The 22,072-nt window shown below is 33.2% G+C and overlaps 1 protein-coding gene and 1 long non-coding RNA gene across 7 annotated transcripts; one reads left to right on the top strand and one right to left on the bottom strand.

The window, feature by feature from the left end:
* The first annotated feature begins 1,761 nt into the window (after positions 1 to 1,761).
* On the top strand, positions 1,762 to 12,843 carry LOC114403328. Of its 5 annotated transcripts, none has more exons than XR_003664635.1 (8): positions 1,762 to 2,017; positions 2,226 to 2,405; positions 4,627 to 4,786; positions 5,120 to 5,189; positions 5,281 to 5,534; positions 7,249 to 7,650; positions 8,891 to 11,264; positions 12,708 to 12,843. It is a non-coding gene; the product is annotated as an uncharacterized LOC114403328 (long non-coding RNA). The 5 variants fall into 5 exon arrangements; XR_003664637.1 differs by having other exon boundaries at positions 1,763 to 2,017; positions 5,396 to 5,534; XR_003664638.1 differs by lacking the exon at positions 4,627 to 4,786 and having other exon boundaries at positions 1,763 to 2,017; positions 8,891 to 9,567; positions 9,949 to 11,264.
* LOC114403327 (DNA glycosylase/AP lyase ROS1-like) lies at positions 4,893 to 16,824 on the bottom strand. 2 transcript variants are annotated; one of them, XM_028366223.1, is made up of 20 exons: positions 16,037 to 16,824; positions 14,227 to 14,933; positions 12,462 to 13,871; positions 12,030 to 12,386; positions 11,161 to 11,251; positions 9,623 to 11,051; positions 9,464 to 9,543; positions 9,231 to 9,315; positions 9,058 to 9,149; positions 8,913 to 8,981; positions 8,790 to 8,826; positions 8,580 to 8,662; positions 7,200 to 7,637; positions 7,001 to 7,037; positions 6,857 to 6,914; positions 6,508 to 6,647; positions 6,343 to 6,408; positions 6,118 to 6,232; positions 5,983 to 6,021; positions 4,893 to 5,330 (listed from the first exon to the last, which is right to left on the bottom strand). In XM_028366223.1, the coding sequence occupies exons 1-20, from the start codon at positions 16,057 to 16,059 to the stop codon at positions 5,227 to 5,229; spliced, it is 5,460 nt and encodes a 1,819-aa protein (XP_028222024.1). In that variant the 5' UTR covers positions 16,060 to 16,824; the 3' UTR covers positions 4,893 to 5,226. The 2 variants fall into 2 exon arrangements, with proteins under 2 accessions (XP_028222024.1, XP_028222023.1); XM_028366222.1 differs by lacking the exon at positions 16,037 to 16,824 and having other exon boundaries at positions 14,227 to 15,385.
* Positions 16,825 to 22,072: the final 5,248 nt, after the last annotated feature.

Consider the following 22,072-nt stretch of genomic DNA (forward strand, 5'->3'; position numbering starts at 1 on the left):
AACACATTCTTTCAAATACATACTTTTTATTTTTTAAAATTTATTGAAAACCTATAAAATTAGAAGAGAGAATCATTAAATGGGATGTGAAATTCACAAAAATTTATAATTTTCAATACATTTCAATCAATTAAAAAGAGTGTGTCCATAAGAGAATGTTTCTAACATTTTTCTTATATATTTTTACAATAAATTAAATGTTAATTTTTTTAATGCAATCAATTATTTACATATGTAATAAAAAATAGTGTTTATATAATTTTTTTTAAAATATTAGTTATTAACAAACTGATAAAAATACTAACCACCGATGTCATGATGTCACGACGATAAAAAGGTTTGTATATATCATTTGAAAGTGTTATATCTAATCAAATCTTTCTCTTTCTTAATTATATAATCATTAATTAATATATAATAAATTTTTTTATAATTAATTACTTAATATAGTTAACTACCCAATTTTTAATTCGAGACAAAAAGGTAAGTTTATTAATATATGAAGTAATTGTCAGATCCATAAAGAAAAGGTAATTGTTAGATATGATTAGGATTAACATAGTGGATGACTTTTTTCTATCTCACGAACAATGTGTTTAACATTAAAGTTAGTTCTTTACGTACGAAAGTAGATTTAGCTAAAGTTGAACACAGAGACCAATAATTATCAGATTAAAGAAACCGTAATTAAAAGAAAAGATAAAATGTATTGGTAAATAATCAAAAAATAGAAAAGAATTTTAATAACAATGATAACTTTAAAAAATTATAAATTTAAAATAAATTTATTAGTATAAACTAAATTATTCACATTCCTTAATTATAATAAACTAGACACTTAAATCTTATAAATAAAAATAGAGAAAGTATAACGATATAATCCACTAGGGTCAAACTAGTAGTGGGAGTTAGGATAATATACCTAAAATCATAAATTTAAATCTTAATGCGACAGTATATAAAAAGTACTATAATATAGTTAAAAAAGGAGAAATTGTTTTCTATTTAAATTAACCATGAATAAAATTTGAATTGAATTATTAATTCTAAAATATTATAAATATGAAGATATAATAATCCCAATAAATTAATCATGATTTGATTTAATGCATGAATTTATGATGATTAGTTTTCAAAATAAAATTAATATACATTGATTTTAATTTGTTATCTATCCATCACAAGATTTTATCAATCTTAATTAATGTAACTCGAAAAAACATTTAACAATAATATTATTATTTTGTAAAATCAATAAATGTTAGTCTGAATAAAGTTAAAATGATAAAAGAGAAGTGTGTATTTGGTTTAGAGTTTGTATGGTTTATTTTTTTTTATAAAAAATAAATTTAACTTAATCTTTTTAAAAAATTTAATGTATTTTATTTTAATTTTAAAAATATCAAAATTTAAAAGAAAAACAAGATATCCGACAATTTTGAAAGGGGAGAGGTAAAACAAAACACAGTTTTGTTTCACAAAATCTCTAAAATGTAATACATTTTTTTTTCATACATTCCAAAGACTATTTTTCTTATAAGCTTAAACAAATGAATTTTTAATTTGAGAAAAAAAATGTTAATTTTATTATTATTATTTTTTATAAATAAATAACTGCTTCTCTTTCCAGTTAAGAATAAGAAAAGTATTGCAAGACGCAAGTAATTTAACGTTTAAAAAAACAAACGCATTTAATTTTGGAGAAAGTGAAAAAACAGTACCGTGAACGTGAACTTAGTGTAAGTGAAAAATAAAAATAAAAAGCGGCGTTAGTTTATTGCTTGTTGCATCATCACTGCCATTGCATGTTTTGAGAAGTTGAGGAGGCGGCAAATGGAAAATTGCAATAACGCTTGTTTCGTTCTCTTTCCTTTCTCGCTCTCCTCACCCACCCCTCTCTACGCTCTCTTACTCGCTTTCCAATTTCAAACCCTATTCTCTTTCTATCTCACCTTTTTTTTTGTTCGAGTGCTAGGAGAATCTCCGCGAGATAGAAGCCGAAAATCTTCAGCTGTCGGTACTCTTCGTTCATTCTCTTTTCTCAATTTGCTTCGTGTCGGTGTTTCCGTGTTATGCGTGTCTGTTTTTTTTACTGCGGAATTCGGGATATAATTTAGGTTTAGTTAGGATCTGTTTATTGATATATGTTGTGATTAGTTCTATTTATTAGGGTTTGTGGATTTTACTTTTCACAATTTGCTAATCGTTTAGGGTTCTGATTGCAGATCGTCGAAGTCGCAGGGTGTAATTGCGCTTTATGGCAGCTATTACTGCTGCATTCTATTACTTGATTGGGAAGCCACTCCGATGATTGGTAGCTGCAAAGAAGGAAAGACATAATTTGGAGTGCCCGAGTCGATTTATTTTTTTCAACTCAATTTGCCCGTGTGCTGTGTGGCCTCATGGTTTGTAACTCATTTTGACAGCTATAATAATGTTTGATGGAAAATCACCTATGTCCTGTTTTGTTTGCATTAATTTACTTGTATTTTTTCTTGCACTGTGAAGCACTGCCACGGCCCCAAACAGCTGTGTCTCCGTTTCCGGCACACGGATGACACAGACTCACGGACACGTGTCGGACACACATTTGTTGTGTCCAGTTTTGTTGTTAACCTTCAACATGATTCTGGACATGAGACACGAGGCTTTTGTTATTTGTTATCAAAATCATATTTTTTTTTTCAAATCTTAAAAGATAAATGATTAGATTTTAAATTATTATAATAGGTTAAATTTTTTTTATTTTCCCTTCATGTCATTTATGCTTTTTTTTTTAATTTTAAAGATAAAACATTATATTTTAAATTATAATAACAAATTAGAATTTAGATTAAATCAAATTAAAATAACAATGCTTCCTCTTCACGTCTTGCCACTCCTTCATTCATTGACGCCTTCACTGGTTCCTTGCCACTCCTTCATTCATGGACGTCTTCACTGGTTCCTTCGTTCATGTCTATTCGTTACTAGTTTGAGTTTGTTGTTGCTGTTTTACGTTCAGCTTATGACCTTTGTAGCATTTATGGTTGTTGACTTTGACTTGTTGTTTGTTGTGTTTATGGTTCTGAATGGTGCATTGTAACTTTGCAAGGTTTACACCTTTGAAATCTTTTTTTTTACTTTCCATTTTTTATAATTTTTTTCCTCATCTTTCGGAGGCTCCTAAGAATTTTTAGTTTAATATTTTTTTCTTTAGTTTCTTACCTACTAATACATTTAATACTTTCTGATTTTTAATTTTATATCCTATTTTGTTAATAGTTTTTAAATATAATAGTTAACCATTCATAGTTTTTAATTTTGTTTGTTTCTAGATTATTTTTTAAAGAGACAAAGTTTTTGTCTTGTGAAATTTTTTTGAATGATAATGGTGTTACTTAATATAATTTTTTGATGCTTATATATATATGTGTGTGTGTGTCGTGTTCCATGTCTTATGTTTTAGAATTTAGCCATGTTGCAGTGTCGTGTCAGAGTCCTTGCTTCATAGGTGGAAAAGAAAACATTGCTTGCGTATGCGGTTTAGTAATAGCTGCAATATAATATTGAAGGAAATTTCTGTATTGTTACACTTACTCTAGATTTGAAGTTAGGTTTCCTTTTGCTGTATCAAATATTTGAATGGACCTATCCATTGGTAATTTCCATGTAAGAAGACTGGTATGTTGAATGCTATTCGAAGATTTATCTAATAATTTTTTTGTTAAAAATTCTGGCAGACTTATGTTTGAAAGACTGGGTTTTGTACTTGCAAGTCAGTCTTTGGTTGTTGAATTGAATTCGTGCATAACTAAGATGAGTCAAATTTCTCATTAATTACATGTCTGTGCTTCAAAATTATACTTGAATTTTGTAGATGATTATGGCCTGTTTTTGTATTGGTCATAGTCTATGAAGCATGGATACAAACATGAACACTGAACACATATGGACACGTACACACGCTAGTAATCTCCAAAATATAGGGCATCACTACATAGATTTTTATATATACATGTATGTATGTATATATTTCTCTATATTAATATGGTATGCAGACAACAAACAGCAAGATAAATAAACAACTGGTCTCTATATTGTAAACTAAAAAACAGCAAGATAAAATATATTATAACACCAAATACAAAGCAGGGGAAGAAAAAACAAAAAGGAACAAGTGGAAGGTTAGAAACATACGGGGTCAAATGAAACCTGTAGCACAACATCACATAGAGAGTGTGAAATAGAAATAGATAGTGTTGTCTCTATATTATAACACCAAATACAAAGCAGGGGAAGAAAAAACAAAAAGGAACAAGAGGAAGGTTAGAAACATACGGGGTCAAATGAAACCTGTAGCACAACATCACATAGAGAGTGTGAAATAGAAATAGAGCAAGTCATTTGAAAGCAATGGAAGTCAAGAACAAGAAATTGAGATGAAGTCAGGATCCAAATTTCACACCAGAGACGAAGAGAGAAATTGGGGAAATAAAGAAGGCATACACAAGAAGTCTTTTGTGCAATTGTGTATCTGTCTAAAAATTTGATTTTTTTTTTTGAATTTCTTAAAATAAAATTTGAAACTTAATGCCCTAGCCATGCCTTTTTAAGCTGAACCCGTGTCTAAATGTGTCTGAGCAGCATTTTTTAAAATCTGACACTGCAAGTCTTTGACACCCCTATTGTATGGGTGTTGGCGTCCGACACGGGACATGCCTGCGAATAGAGGTGTTCGGGCTTCTTAGATCACAGTCCTCTCATAATAAATATCTCAACTCTTAAATGGTTGTTTAAATACAAGGTACGTTTATTGTTCTTCTGATTGTTACAATTCCTATAATACATATATGTGTGTGTGTGCTTATGCCTGATGTATATTGTATAAAAATAATAAAAACTACATAAAATGCAATAATAAACTTTTTTGATTGAATTCTGCAATTTCTGTTCATTTTCAGTGACTACTTCTATTGATAATAATGCAATAGTTACAGTTGATTTTAATAAAATGAATGACTGTTTCATGCTTGAATAGAGATGATTTACAGGTCAATCCCACTTATGGGATTTCATATCCTAAACTGAAGATTCTTCTACTTTCTTTGTAACATGCTGTATATTTTTTTCATATCAGATCTCCTGTCACTCGGGCAGCAATCACCTTAGATCTTACAAAGTTGGATCTTCAATATTAGCTTTTATTGGTAAATATCTCAGCAACATGTCCCATTATTCTTGTTATCATTTTTCTGCCTTTGCTAACCTGCTTGCTGAAAAATGCAATCTGGCCTGAAGAGGTCGTGGTGCACGTTCCTTTTGATCAAATCCCCTGACACAAACAAATCCTGAAATGAAGCATCAAACTGTTAGTAGCCATTACAAGATTGAACACTGATACTTGTGGATGCAGATGGGAACTAATCACTGATAGAAACATGAAGAATGCTCATAATATATCTGGAAACTATAATAGCTGGCTAGTCTGATATTGGGTTACTTGGAAATGATGATAAACGGATGCATTTGGATTAATCTTTTGATTGGAGAAGGTAATCACATACTTATGAAATTGTTTCTAGGTGTTGGTGTTGGCGATGGCTAAATATGACATTATAAATATTATGTCAAATGCATATGATGACTATTTGTCATTTTTTGTTAATTGTTGACATTTTTACACTTTATGAAAATTTTGCTAAACCTAGAGTTACCCTAGTCTGGTCTTTTTTATTTTGGTCCCTGGTGAATTGGCTTCCGATAATGAATTGCTGATCAATTGGAAGAGATAACTGGTGTATTATTTTTTTAGCATACCCATTGCAAATCTACTGCTTTCTTTCTTTTGTGTAAAGATATACCTGCTGAACATTCATTTGCAATTTATATTTAGATTTTAGTTTACCACATAGTGAAGGGTTTTATTCTTTCCTTTGTTATGAAAATGTCTAGCAATGCAAAAGAAGAAATAAAACAAACATTTTAGGCTGGTCTTCTTACCTCTCCAAAAGCAATGCTGAATTTGTTGGGTGGAAAGGCCTGGTAGAAATGAGTATTTTTGGTGAGTACAATTATACCGTACGTGATAAACTGGTCTAGAATAGAAATGTATATGACCATGTTAAGTTTTTCTACCTTTGAAAATAGATGATACAGAGGTCCCAAAGTATGCTGTCCTCCTTGGCAAATTCCATATCCATTCCCTAGGAATATCAATAGGTTGAACGCTTGATGCATGATCCGCAAATAGCTTCATGATGATAAAAAGGTTTATGAAATTTGGCGTTGATTAGTGAAGTTCAAAATGAGGGTAGAGTTGCAAAGATTATTGAATATTATCTAAGCTTTGATTACACATACCTCATTAACTTGAAAGTAAGTTCCATTCAGTGGAAAGCTTCCCCTAGTTGCTGTCCTACAAGGTATCTGTATTCAGGGTAATATTTGTGTAAGTTGTTAAAGAAAAATGAATCTCAAGATAATATAGGGTCTTTCATCTTTCTGCATCCAAAAATAGATCTTTACCAGAATTGTTCCTCTAACTGTTTGTGAATTAGCTTCCCTAATGCTGTTGCATGAAAAACATGTGCTATCATTGCACAGGTTGGCTGAGTCTTGGGATTCACATCTTCTTTCTGGTGGTTCAACAGAATTTGGAGTCTCTCCTAGTGTTCAATGTCAAAAATATAGATATGAGTGATTGATTGTGATGTTATTTGACTTTAACCTATCATAGAGATAATAGTAATCTTGTATGTGCTTCACTTTTACTTTCCAACCTGCCTGTTGTACATTGATATTAGTAAAAAGGTAGTTTTTGGAGACTATTGCTGGCATATGTTTAGTAATTGATATTATTTTGTATTTTGCTAACCTGGTGTCCATATTGCAAGAAGATATGGGCTTGGGTCATCAGGTTCCCGTTTATCCATCTGTAAATTTTAGAAAGAAAACAACATAAGAAAAATTCTGCAAGCTGATAACTGAATGTTTCATTACAAAGAAAAGAATAACTGACCTTTTCCAAGAGAGGATGTGAATCTGGAAGTTCATATCTGCATCAATCAGGGAGGTGTTAGAATTTAGAAAGCATCATTTAGATTTCTAATTATACCACAAATTGATTTTCTAATAAAACGAACACTATTTTAAGTATTTAATTGCATGTGTTTTTCTGGCAAGATTTAAGCTATTACAAGCAATGGCAGAATACTTACACTTGGTGTTCAGTTCTTAGCCGACTGACGTTCTTCAGTTTTGGTGTAGGGATAGAAGCAGACTGTGGATTCAAGGCCACAAGTGCCTTAGACATGTCACCTTCATTATGCTCCTTGTATTCTTGCAAGTGGTTCTGTACATTCACTGTTGACTCTTTGGCATTGAGGTCAATGGAAAGAATTTCATCAGAATCCACCTTTAAAAAGTCCTCCATGTCACTTTCTTCTGCCTCTTTCCACTCTCTTTCTGGTGTTGCTGGTTCTTCAATGATTGGTTCACACTGCCAACTTTCAGGATTTACTTGTCTGCTCAAGTTGTTCTCAAGGAGAGGTAGGACCATGGGGTTCTCATTGACAAAATAGTTTCTCTCAGTTGCAATGGGAACATGCATACTTACGATGCGCTTCTCTTCTGGTCCAGGCAAGGCAAGCCGTGCACTGTACTACAAGGGTTAGTTGGCTTATAAAAATAAAACAAGTCTCTCATGCACTATATGCTAGAACTATGCTGTTGAAAGAAACACTGTTTTTGCGTGATTTATCTGGTTGTTTTCTATGATAGGTTTATTATTAGCCATGAATTTCTTCTCTGTACTTTTGATTTTAGAGGCATCAAATTTGTCTGTGGCATATTGGATCTACTTTGCAGTTGGGGAGATAGACAAAATTTTGGAACTATCATCAGTCACTATTAAGGAATCAAACCATTGTGGGCATGCAATTAATTTTCTAAACTGACTGCACCAATATTCAACATATAGTACTGGAATCATGAAAAATAGTAAGGAGTTCTAGATCTAAGATTTAAAGAGGAAAATGAAACCAACATTGAGAAGAAAACATTGATAAAGGTACTTGGAAATACATGTAAAAAACTTGGGACGAGGGGGTAAAGGATGCACTGATGGAGCCTTGCAAAGGAAGGATGTAGATGCTGGACATTTAAGAGGAGTTTAAATAAGTTTGTTAGAACAGTAAAATGTTTAGGAGTTGATTTGCACAAAAATTGACATAAAATAACTAATCTGTCTGCTTTAAGTTCCACAATTGGATCTACCAACTTACTAAATATCTGGATCTTGATTTTGGTCGAGCTAGAATATAAACAAAGAGTCTTTGCCTTTTTTTGATCTGGTTTCTTTGATTCTTTTCCTTCTTTGATTTAAACAACGTAGTTTTTTTATTTTAGTCTTTATATGTTTGGTTGTGTTCCTTTGAATTGGCTATGGATTACAAGTATCAAAGATGTAATTTTAGAGACATTTGTGGCTTCATTCTTATGTCTCACAAATCTAAATGGTTTGATATATATAGCTTTGAATGCATTTTGCGTTATGTTAATGGAATTGTGTAATGCAATCAGCATAATGAGTAACTAACCTTGCAAAAGCACTTGCAAAGTGCCTGCACTCTGCTCGCATTGGGCATGCATTGCAATTTGGTTTTTTCTTTGTGCAGAAAACCTGCATATTTAGAGCATGAATTACTTTTAATCTTGTATCTCATGCCAGAGAAGCGAAAACCAGTTCTAAAAAGTTGTTATGCCTTTTTCTGAATGTTGCACTAAATGTGAAAAGAAATTATGCATACCTTCCCAAATGTAATCATCTGGTAGTGCAGTTCATACCTGCATTCCATTTATATATCTGTTAGAGATTTATTTATCATTAAAGCTGTCATTTGTAATGCAGATTTTGGGAGTTATAATTTTACAAGGTTCTTTGGTCGAGTTTACACAATCTGGGCCAGAGATACTTCTGAACTGTTTCCAGCACTGGATACCTACATGGCATAGTAGTTAGCACTTTTTATCTATGATGTGTTTATGTCTTCTCTGGTTGGGGCATAAGATACTTACAGTTCAAGGAGGTGTAACTGAAGTGCTTCAGGAAGTGGTTGGAGAGGGACCCATCCAAGTCTAACAGCTATCCTTCCAACATTGGTGTCAACCTTAAAGACATGGTTCATTGCATAGTTTTTTAGTGATTTACATTGGTTATGAGCAGTTAATGGATTCTAAATGAGTCTTACTGGGAAAGCAATATGATGAAGTGTCAGAAGCCGTACACATTCCACACTTTTTAACCCCAATCCTCGAAAGCTAAGCAGATAGTCCCTGCATTTGATATTAAAATATATACAGAGGACATGATTAATTTGCTTTATATACTGACATGTGCAGTTAATGTCTGCCACATGTGACCTTCTTGGGATAGGGATTAAGGACACTGGCGAATGCTGATAGAAGAAAGAAAGTGGCTTACTTTGCTTTATCTTGGGGAACATGCCTTAACCATTCAAGATCAATGCTTCCATGTTCTGTAACCAATCTGTTCAGGAATTCCTGAAAAATAACAGAAGTCATTATGTAAGCATATTTTGGCAAAAAATCAGTGTTCTACATAAAGTTGCTTTGAACATACTTTGATTCGTTCTGCTAGCATGTTGTTCATCCCTCGCTCTTTAATGGTTTTAGATATCTCTTTAACAGAGGCACATCTTATTGCTTCATAGTCCAGTGAATCCATTGTATCCGTGCTTCTTTCTTTCTCTATTCTATTTATCTGTACCTCCTTTCTTAGTTTGTCCCAGTCACTTGCATGCTTTTTCTCAGTCTCAGGTTTTGCTTTCCTTTCTTTTGAAACCTTGATTTTGCTCTTTTTATCGATAGAGTTGGGAGAATAAACTTGCTTCAAAGGATTTGATTCAGCCCTACTATTTTCTGAGCATCCCTGGCTGTTTGCTGCAGATATTTTTTCACTGTCAAGACCTTCTGCATGCTTAGGAATATTGCCGCTATCCTTAACTACATCATCTTGACATCTGTCCAATATATGAGACGTATTTAATGAGTTTGTAAATTCCCTACTTTCTGATTCTAAGGATTTCTGACCTACAAGATGATGATTAGGTGAAGGTTGATTGTAATTTGTATGAGATCCAAATTGAGAAGTATCATGTGGAAGGACTAAATACTTGCTTAATGGTCCATAAGGGTCAATTGTTGGTATCTCTGGAGACCCTAGTGTTCCATTTGCATATTGCATCTCTGTGGGTTTATCTGCACTATCTCCCACTTTCCTATTGCCAGAATTGTTGTCCTGTAACTCACTGTGAACAGAAACAGTTTCAGTCCAAGAAAACTTTCCACCATTCATTTGAAAAGTCTTCAGCCCTTGTGTGTCTGAGTAATATAGCCTATAGTCAGTTGAAGGAACTACAGGTAGTTGCTTTGGTGGATAAGCAAAGTTGTTAGGATGACTAAATGCTGAGCAGATATTGGGACTACTGTTTCTGCCTATGCTACAATTTTGTTTCACATATTCTTCTGGATGCAGCTGTCCATCTTTATTTCTCTCCTCAAACAGTGACACTCCATTTATACTGTTGTAAAATTCCTGGAACATAGTGGTCTTTCCTACCTGTAAAGAATTAATTGCAGTTAAAAACTGAGTCTCTCTATGTTCACACCTGCAGTCCAGTCCTTCTGATTCTGAATTGGATCCTGAGGAAGATCTATTTCTGGCATCTTGAGTAATTGAGGAATCAAGAGAATCTTGTGGTGATAAAAATTCTTCCTCTGAGCTCTGATTATTTGGCTTTATTAGGCTCCCTTTTGGCCTTGAAGTTTCACTGTCTCTCCAAAGCTCTCTTGCATGATGGGGTGTCTCAAAGCAAAGATGATAGGTTGGTTGATTTAATGTCCCAGATCCATATGGTGTTATTGTATCAGCTGGATTTACTATGCAGAGTCCTGCTTCTTTAAGCAATGTGTTTGTGTCAACATCATATGATTTCTTGCTGCTTTTTGACTGAAGAGGAAACCTTGATGCTAGAGACATAAAGGCAGAGCTGCAAAGAAAGGAAAGAAGCATAAATTTTTCTGTTGGGTTGCTCATCATCCTGTTCTAGCATTGGCAATCCTGAGTGAGATAAACACCTACTTTGATATTTAGTTTACCTTGAAAGATGGTCTGAAACATTCTGAGTGAGGAAAACACCTATCACCGAGTCAACAACAGATCCTTTCCACTTTGAAAAGCGTCTATCTCCTGCAAAGTAGAGGTATAATTGATTTTGTAAATATATGCTGACAAGTGAAAAATTTAGCAATCAAGTGAATATGTTTCTGTTTTTTCTATTAATAAATATGCTTAAAGGCTGCTACTGAAAATATAAAGGACTTTTGTCTTTCATAGCTGGGTGCCTTTATATGTTTCTCTTCCTTTGTGTTAAACTGTTCTTTAGAATGCATGTGGTTAGAATATTACAGTTATTAATCCTAATATAAGTAGGTTTGTGCTTGTGTCTTAGAATGTGGGTCATGAGCCTAATTCAATCCTACAAAACCGTCTTGTAAGGCAACCCTTACACCCCCCTCCCCTCCCTAACTACTTGGACCTTATCACTGGTTGATGTGGCATAAGCCGCCACCCTTGAGGCTGCAAGTAAAGCAGCCACCAAAGAGGTCGCAACTAAGGCGAGCTAGGGAGGACCACAACTAAGGCAGCTTTCCAACATTGTGCTAGTAGTACTGTTATTCAACCTAATTATTAATATTATGATATATTATGATTGGAGTATTAATTTAGGGTATTGTATCAGATTAATCATTTTTCTATTTTCTCTACCTAAACCATTAATTCCAACACATTTTAATATATCCAATAACTTTAGAATGAGAAGTTCAATGCTGATTATTATTACTTGCAAAGAAACAGAGGTGCTATAGATATCATAGAAAGTAGTAAAATGTCTGTCTTGAGTGCATACAGTATCTGCATGTTTTGGGCTTCTTGGTACTTTATGTTTGTGTATAATATATCTTACCTTGAATAAGATGCATCCGTGCAATGAAGGAATCAACTCGTCCGTGAAAAACATTTCTTTCTTCGTCCCACCACTTCTCTTTTTCCTTGTCAGTTCCTTCAAGGCCTTCACTTCCTCCTTTGCCCATCAATAGTTTCCAGGTTCTCTCTGTTTCTGCATCAAGATCCACTTTAGGCCTTGGTTTATGTTTTTTAAGTAATTCAAACTCCTGATAGGGTACAACTGAACGATCTCCATTATATGGGACTAGGGCCTTTTGTCCTTCCATCTCTGTCATGTTGCTCTCCCCAAGTTTGAGATCATTCAGTTGACAAATTATCTCATCTATCAGATTAGAGTATATCTGGTGTGGTTCCTCTGAAAATTAAGAAATAGATATTTGTAACTATATGTTTACTGAAAACTGCATTCCTTTTATAAAACACACATTACCTGAGATAGCAAAGCATTCACCAGTGCTGGCTCCATTGTTTTGCTGCTCCACAAATCTATTACTTTCAATACTTATATCTGGTATTTCTTCATTAGACTGTGTTTGAAATCCATTTTTGTCTTTTGTTCTTGCGTTCTGGGGATTCTCTTTAGACATTATTTGGCTGGAAGACCTTCCACTGACTTTTGCATTGCGTCTATTTTGAGTTTTTTTAATCTTCTGTTTTTTAATGACATCTTCGGCAGGAGTTGCACCTCTGAAATTTTCATTTGCTTGTAAAGTCTCTTGGCACAAGGAAGTATCATGTGAATTTGTGGCCGAGTCATGTTGCTTCTGAGTTCTTTTGCGATATTTTCTCTTGGAACCCTTTGCTGCTTCAATGGAATTGGAGAGGATGTTAGGCACCAACTGAAGGGTATTCTGACAAATTGGTTCCCCGGTCTTCTGAGAGTTTTCAAAACATGTTTCTGATTGATAGAGGATGTTGTCAATTTCCTTTGTTTGAATATATTGATGCGTACTTCCATTATTTCCTTCCTGGCACAAATCAGAATTTTCCAGAGCTGGACCTTCCTCAGTGGCAGGAAATTTTGCTATCTGTGGCTCTTCTGTAGTTTCTGACAAGGCTGTGATTAATTTTCTTTCTGACTGGAAATTATTAGCTTGCTTTTCATGCAGTAGAAGTGTATTATCATCTGTGTTTTTTGGTTCTTTGGCCTTGTGGTCTGAAGTGGTATTGAAAGCTTTCTCATTTCTATGGTCGATCTCCTGCTGGCAACTTATTGTGCTTTGGCTTGCATATTTATTATGTTCCAAGTCAAAATTTAGAGCTCTTCTGCAGGATTTTTTAGTTGCAACAATAGAATCAACACTTTCTTCTGTAACATTGGTCTGTGGTGTTGCTGCAGTTTTTCGGACATACTTCCTCTTTTTGTGCGGATTCTCCTTCATCTGTGTCTTTTGAGTTGCAGGCTTTCGAGTGCTTTTCGGCTTGGCCTCTTTAATTACTTTTGGTCTATGCTTTCTTCGTTGGGGTGCTTTCTGCTCAGGTGTCTTGTTCAGGTCAAAACCCAGGTCACTTCCCTTGCCACAGATGTTGTCAGAACCCTTTTGATCCCCATATGTTGTAGAAATTGCTGCAGGTGATGAATCAACAATTTGCTGTAGAAGCCCAACGCAATGTTCCTGAAATTCATTCTCTGTTGCAGAAACTGAGGTTTTTTGTTTGTCTTTCTCCTGACTTGTGCTTTCAGCTATCATGTAATCTGGTATTGTAAAAAACTGGTTGTCCACAAATTTGAGTTGATCCATCATTTTTGGTACCGATTGGAGAGAGTTGGTAAAACTAGCAGTGACACCAGCTTCAGCTATTGGCACATAGTTCAGATTATAATTGTGGTAAGAATCACCTGTAAAAGCAGTTTTAGTGACTTAGCAATCAATTGCTGAAATCATAATGGATGCAAGAAGGTATTGTTCGAACAGTCAAAAGAAATGGAGTTTATTTTGTGTTTGTAACATCACAGTCTTTATCATGTCTCTATGCTGCTTACTACATAACTTGTGTGACGGATATCAGTTCCAGGTATTCACAATGTAGAAAAAATCGAATAAAATAATTATTGAAGCAAAATTATTGTCTACATACTTTGTCAAATTCAGTTGTCTAAACTTCATTGTGTTTCAATAAGCTAGAATAACAATATAAAGGCATTGTAACTAAGATTTTTCTCTGAATTTGAACTGCTGAAAAAAGGAAGTTACCATAGGTTATCTCAGAGAAGAAGCCCTCCAGTTGGTTTGGGACTGAACAATGAATGTCATTGTTGAGCAAGCTGTTTGATTTACTGCCACCAATTTCAGAATTCTTATTTGGAAACAGAAGTCTATTTGCTTCTTTGAACACAATGTCTGAAGCTGAATGAATATTGCCTCGTTGTACACCTGCATAGGGATCACTCACATTGCTGCTAGCCTGAGGATAAAACATTGATAGCAATGGATTTCTTGCTGCCATGTTATTGTTCGCATCCAAATTCCTGTTAGCAGAATCTATATTAGATATGTTCTTCTTGAGCAGTTGTTCCAAGGTATTACTGTTTGATCCATTGCTCTCATAGTGCCATGGCTGAGTGTAGGATCCTGGAATGTGATCTAGAACACTGTTTCTATTCATCAAGTGGCCATCAAATGTTTTGTTCTCTCCAGTTTGACTTGTTTGTCCTATCAGAGGGAGATTCTGATTTGGTCCTGGGTAATAATGCAGCGACTTCTCTTTCATGTAATCACTTCCAGGTAGACGAATTTCTTGATAATTTGGCCTTCTCATTTGGTTCACTGGCCAGTCTGATGGTGTATTAGATGTTAGTTGAACGAGCTTCTCAGTGGGGATGGGTACCCATGTATTGTTCATTTCAAGTTGTCTCTCATCTTGGCCTAAAAGTTGTTTTCCAAAGTTCATCATTGAAAGCCTGAAATTACCGGGAAATGTATTGTGAGGAAGTGTGGAGAACATATTAGTCTGATGGATAACATATATCCAATACACCTATTTATACTAATATTCTGGATCAGGTGCAAATGCACAACTAGTACAGGCCAATAAGATGATTCATTTTCTTAATAAGATTTGGTAACTATACTATATACATTGTTAGGGAGACGGGCCACATTCGACAATTAAGCAAGACAGCTATAAAATTTGTTCTATAAAAATTGCTTTGCAAAATCACACAGGTAGGCTAGAAAATGACCGAGAACTCTCATTTCAAAACATTGCCAACTGTTTTATCTTAAGTATGTGTTTCCTAAGTCATTTCTGTATCGTCGACCATTCAAAACAAGATATACCCTATATTTAATTAGCTTAACGGAAAATGTTGAGCTTCATTCTCTAATGAGGAAGTTTTGTATACTCTCTTAAAAGTGCATCCCTATCATCCTGAGCTATATGCTATACAACATTAAGGTTTTGTTCCACATCTGAAGTAACTCTGTTATTTGCCAAACAATTAGATTCAGCAGTAAAAACATGAAACGTACGTCAATATAAATTGAACATTGCGGTTACAAAGACGACTTGACGTGACATCTACATAAAAGCCTATAGGTGATGTTACTAGAAATGAAACATTGCATGGCCTAGAATGATGTGCATAATAGTGAAGAGGATAAACAAGTAGTGGTAGGATTGAAAATGACGGGTGTTGAATGGTCATTTTAGGTTCTACATTATGTATGTGATCAACAAGCAATGCTATTACACTAAAAAAGCCACCCACCAACTCAATAAACACCATAAATGAAGACGATCAACTAGCAGAACATTTCAAGCCTAAACTCATTCATCTGGTATTGTTTGTCATGTATATACAATGGCTAACTTCAAACAAGGTTATTTGTGTTATTCCTATCTATATTCTCCTTTCAACTCAAAATATGTTAAGATATTTAAAGAAAAGATCAATGGTCATGCTAACAGGCAAGCATTCAGCTCTTTAGAATCAACAGCTGCTTACTGATCTCAGCAAAAAACTAAAAAAAGGTAAATAAAGTGTCTAATAGAGGATCTCACCTGTTATGTGGTTGCTCACCCATCTGAATAAATTTCAAAGCTACAACTACTACAGCAGCTTCAGCAGTAATACGAAACTGTATTCTTGCTTTGCTAGATTTGTCCTGAATAATAGAAATCTCGAAGTATTGATAGAATTTTTAGTTTTAACCCATTGCCTAATCCCAACCTGCCAAAATCCCTTCCAACACATTCCTCACCATAGCTACTGCAACATTACAACATATTAAAGAATAGAAATAAAAACTCCCCTCATGCGTGAATGGCCTGCTTTAAATGCTGAAATGAATGTCTTCAACATGGAATTGCTGAGTAACAAATGGAAACTAAAGGCAGAAGCGCATGTATCCAGCACGCAATACCAAAAGAAGAATTTTATGAGTGGCTGTAAATCTGACTATATTGACTGATCAAATCCGGTTTAAATACATGGGATTTTGTCACAATTGGCGATGATAAAACAGAATCTTGAGAATCTTTGAAATGAAAAGGATACACGTAAAAAAACTTGTCTTGATTTTGTTCATTGAATACTAAGTAAAACATGAATACAAAATGGTATTAAAAAAATGATTTTCTTTTGCAGCTCAGCTCACCGATCTGTGTGAGCGCCTCACAAGACTTGAGGTTTAGGCAGTCAATGCCGGAATGGAAACAGAGTGAGTCTTTTAGAGAGAGAAACAACTTTGTGGGTGGACAAGAGAAAACGATAGATTATAATAACTTAAAATAATAATAATAGTAAGAATAGAAACATGTTAGTTTGGGACACCCTAATCTTAATTGAGCCCTCACACCCTCCATTAATGTTTTTATCTCTTACTTCTCGAATGGTTTGTCCTGTTTTTATTCTCTTGCCCATTAATGACTTTACGAAACAGAGAATCGAATTGTCTCTACCCTTTCAGGCTTTCTTTTATAACATTTATAAAGTGATATCATGTTTTCTCAATTTGAGTTATTACAGTCTCGTATATAAATAGAATGTTTATTTTCGCGCAGGGTTGAGATAATTTGCATGACTTTTTTCAATTTTCGTACCCATATCTTTTTATTTATAAATTTATATTCTAAGAATTATTTCACTATAGTTGTCTGTCAGCAACACATGAAACAATAAACTCCAATAAACTTTTAAAAATTTACTTTACATTAATTAATACCACCTTCAGTACTTTTTATACAAAACAAATATGTACATTTATTTTGTCCTCCATACAAGGAATATATTTTTAGAGGTATTAATTATTAATTTTTTTATTATATTTTTAATTTATTGTAAAATTTATTAACGAGACATTTACATATTTTTATAGAAGTGAATGTATTTGTTGACTTATTAACATTAAAAGTCACACGGATTCATGGAAAAAATATCTCTGGAATTATGGAGTAAAGTCATTAAATATAATCACTACTTAAATTGTATAGTTCTATGGGTACTTTAAGAATAAATTTGTAACATTTTAATTAATTTAATCATTTTTATTAGTCTTGAATTATGTATTTGTTTTTTACAGAACCAAGGGATCCCTTGAAACTCTGTTTCCTTTTATCATATCTCACTCACATTACAATAAAATAGTTGTTATGTTTTAATATTTGAATAATTAATTGGTGAGAGAAACAAATAATTTTGTAAATTAGAAATATATAAAATTGATTATATTAATAAATAATTTTGTAAATTAGAAATATATAAAATTAATAATTAATATTGTTTTAAATTTCTTTAAAAAATTGGTCTTGCACCTCTAAATACCTAGACACTACCTTGCCCATCTTCAGGGATAACAACTATTAGAAGAAGAGATGATGTTATGAGTTAGCCAAGCATGTAAGTCGAGACTAAAAAAATTGCTCAGGTAGTTAAGATTAATAAGCATGGACCAAAATTTATGAACTTCTTCACACTCCCTAATTGCATGCATAATGGTTTTAGGTTGACAGCGAGGGCACACATCAAAAGTATACATCTTATGATGCATTGCCATTAGTGAGAAGACAACCACAAGTAAGTTTCCAAGCTAAGTTCTACTCTTTGAGGTTCTTACCATTATTAGGCCAACTTAAAGGGAAAAGCAAGAGCAATATAAGAGGTTATCGAACTCAACAGGAAAACATAAGCAACTTTGTTAGAGAAGATCACTGCTAGAATGAAAGCTTTCAATGTTGGTTCCAAAACACATTTGAGGACATTTCCAAATCCATCTTTGAAGCTACTGTCGATCCTATATAGACCAGTCTTTTAGACATTCTATGAAAGGAATAGTATAAGGAATTTTCTGAGGAGGAAAAAGAGAATGGATTGCATCCCAACGCCAACCCAAATTTCATGCATAGGCATAATCTGGAAGGTTTCTCTCCTAGGGAGGAATAAAGTGGGGAAACAAATTGTAAAGACTATCAAGACTAAGGATATAAGAATCTATAAAAAGTCATATTTGATTACCATTTTTAATAGATCAACGAACACGATGGTGTACATGGTGCCAAGTTCAAATAATAATTCTTTAAAGGTGCGAACTCTTATCCACATGCTTTACATCTGGGATGGTTAAATTCTCACAAGAGTACTTAGTTCTCAGAATACGGATTCAAAGCTTATCAAGGTTAACTCCCAAATGTCGACCTAACTTCATAATGTAGCACAGGTTAAGGTTACAAAAATTATGAAACCCAAGACCCCCATACTTCTTAGGGATGGGGATGTTTCTCTTAAGAAATAAGGTGGCAACAACAATTATTAACAATACTTCCCCATATGAAATCTCGACAAATTTTCTCAAACTCTTTACAAACAAAGAGACTCACAAACAAGTAGTTTGCAGGACATAAATGGGTAAAGATAGAGTGGATTGGGTGAAAGTGATTATACCCGCTAGAGATAGTGTTTTAGATTTCTAGCTTGATAACTTATTGTGAACTTTATAAAAAAAACATAGTTATTAAAAGAATTTCGATGGTGAAGCATGGAGTCTATGTAATTTGAATGTCATTTGTCATTGGAATCATAGAACAAATCAACAACTCTATGGATCTCAACCACCTGATTATGAGTTGCCTCGACTACCAGGATGATACCATCCGCAAAAAATAGATAGGATATAGAAACTTCATTCCCTTTGCCAAAATTAGGAGACCTAGATAAGATGAGTTAATCTCTCTAGGCGCATGATGAAAAATACAAAGACCTAGATCACCATGGTGTAATCCTTTGGTAAGGGTAAAGGAAGATGTATTCCAACCATTCCAATTTTTGGACATATTAGTATTAGAAAAATATTTGGATATAAGAGAGATCATTCGTTAAGAAATATTGACGAGGATCAAAGTTTTCTCAACGAAGTCTCATTTTATACGGTCATAAGTCTCAACGAAGTCGAGCTTAAGAATCATGTACCCTTTATTGTCAAAGAGTTGGTTTAATTCACATATTTTCAATAGTGTGATTCCCGTCAGCAAAGCTACTTTGAGTAGGACCAATGATAAAAGGAATAATATTCTTGAATAACCTAGGAATAATTTTAGTAATAACTTTTTACAATACATTGCAAAGAACTATGGGTTGAAATTGGGTGATAAAGGAAAGTTTTTTACACTCAAGAATGACAGTAAGAAGTACCTAATTCTCATCAACAATCCCGAAAAATCAATAATGACTTGCTAGATGAAATTAAACATGAATACTCCAATAGTCTCCTATTGAGTTTTGAAGATGGGATGATAACAATTAGGCCCAATAATTTTATAATTTCCTATAGTGAAAATAGTTTTTCTATTTTTCTCAAAAGACATCTCCTTACTAAGAAAAAAAGTATATTATAAAGATAAAGGAAGGAAAAAGTGAAGAGATTTGTATCTACATTTTTGGTTGAAGGAATATGACATAATCATAAGAAAGTAAGGACCTAATTGGTTAAAGCCCAAATGGTTTAGGGAAAAAATATGTCTAAATCAATAGTGATTTTATTTGCACCATTTGTTTCTTCACACCATTTTTTGGAACTTTTTATATTCCAATAATGTCCTTTATGCATACCTGATTTTGTCATTCCAAAAATTAAATTAAAAAACTATTTGGAATTGCACAAAAAATAATTTGAAACACAATCCTTTTATATTTCATAACACACTTTGAATAATTGGAAATAAGTTTCTAGAAAAAAAAAATGCTTGAGGGATGATAAGAAGATGAAGAGATGAAACGATGCCTTGGTTGGAAGTTGCTTTCTCTTGCAAAGCATAATGACAAATTGTTTCAGCAAAAATGGTTGAAAATCGTTTCCTTTAACAAAGTATGACAACATCACTCTATTTTCCCCTAAATTGGTTAGAGGCTTTTAAAGTTATGTCCATGGAAAGCATGTGGGTGGTCCATGGGTCTTCAACGCCTGTGGCAGCTTGATGTGTGAACAAATGGGTTTAGAGGGGGTAGTGACAAGGGGAATAAACACACCATGGAGCATGAAGATTGGTTAATGTACTCTCATTGTTTATTTAAACAATATTTGTATTTTTAGAAACTAAGTTTCCAGAAGTATAGATTTAACACTTTCGAAAATATGTTTCTAGAAGTGTTTAAAGTAATATGTTCTGTAACTTAAAATACAAAACATTTATCAATATTACCAAATTTGACTCATAAATAGAACAAGGAAGAAACCAAACATGAGACCATATACCACCGCGACAATCTTATGGATTAGTAACAATAAGAGTTTAACTTGAAAGTTCAATGTTCTTTAGGATAAATTGCAATCCTTTAATTCCTAATTCACAATTTTGGTCATCTTATTTTTTTAGATCTTAGTTTTCATATTTTATAAAATTCCCAATTTTGGTCCAATTCTCAATTTTTGCATATTTTTACTGTTTAATTTAATGATTGATTAATGATATGTTCATATTGTAATTAGGGGAAATTAACATTTAACAATTTAAAACTATATTAATTAATTAAATTGTAAAAAAATGCAATGGCTACCACTTTAAGTAGACATGTTAGGTAATGTAGAGGAAAAATGGATGTTAAATCAAATAAATAAAGCATGAAAATAAGAAAAGAATATATTGACAAATACCTGAGGTATGAAAGGAAAGTTAACAAAGATGATTAGTTGACATTGATCGACTCAGAGTATGAGTATGATGATAGTGAAATCTAAGAATGATAGCTATCATTGTGTCTAGTTGCATGGCTAAGCATCAAGGCAATAAAAAGTTCTAATTGTAGATGAATTAGGGTTTGAAGAATGAATAAAGATTTTCTCCCAAATTTCTTGAATGTATACAAATATTAGTACCAATTCTTCAATGCCTTAACTTGAGACTTGACTCGTAAAATTCAAATATCATTATAAGAATAACAATTATTGCAGTACCAATAAGACATGCAAATACTATCCCTCGAAGAAGTGATTTCAAATAATGCACAAGAAATGAGGGATGTTAGATCGAACAAATACAACATGAAAATGAGAAGGAAAGATATTGAGAAATATCTTAGGCATGAAAGGAAACTTGATAAAGGTTATCTTTTGACAATGACCGATTGAGAGTGCAATGACAATGAGATCTAAGACGATAACTATCACCGTCTAGGAAATGAGTTAGGTTTTTAAAGATTGAATGAAAAGTTTCTCCCAAAATTGGTGAATATATATAATATTAGTTCGAATCGGGTATTAGTTCGGATCAAGTTTTATTTGCTTTTTCAATGCCTTAACGTGAGGCTTGGTCGAATTCACTATTTAACCTAACTTGGATTTTAACCTTTGGATTATAGAGCCTTTTTATGGGTATTTGAGACCATTAATATCTAAATTCCACATTAAATATTTGACAATTAGGATTAAGTCAATTAAAATTATTTTGAACCTCTTAGAATATGAGTTTAGGCCTAACTCAAATCTAAAAGTTAACCCATAAGGTGATGATTGTTCTTTACTTATATATTCTCTAGCGACACTATCTTTAGTTGATGTGAGACTTGAATTTTTCTCAATACATGCCTCACACTTATGAGCTTAGTGT

Source organism: Glycine soja, chromosome 20 (assembly GCF_004193775.1).
Source record: "Glycine soja cultivar W05 chromosome 20, ASM419377v2, whole genome shotgun sequence".
Lineage (NCBI taxonomy): Eukaryota > Viridiplantae > Streptophyta > Magnoliopsida > Fabales > Fabaceae > Glycine > Glycine soja.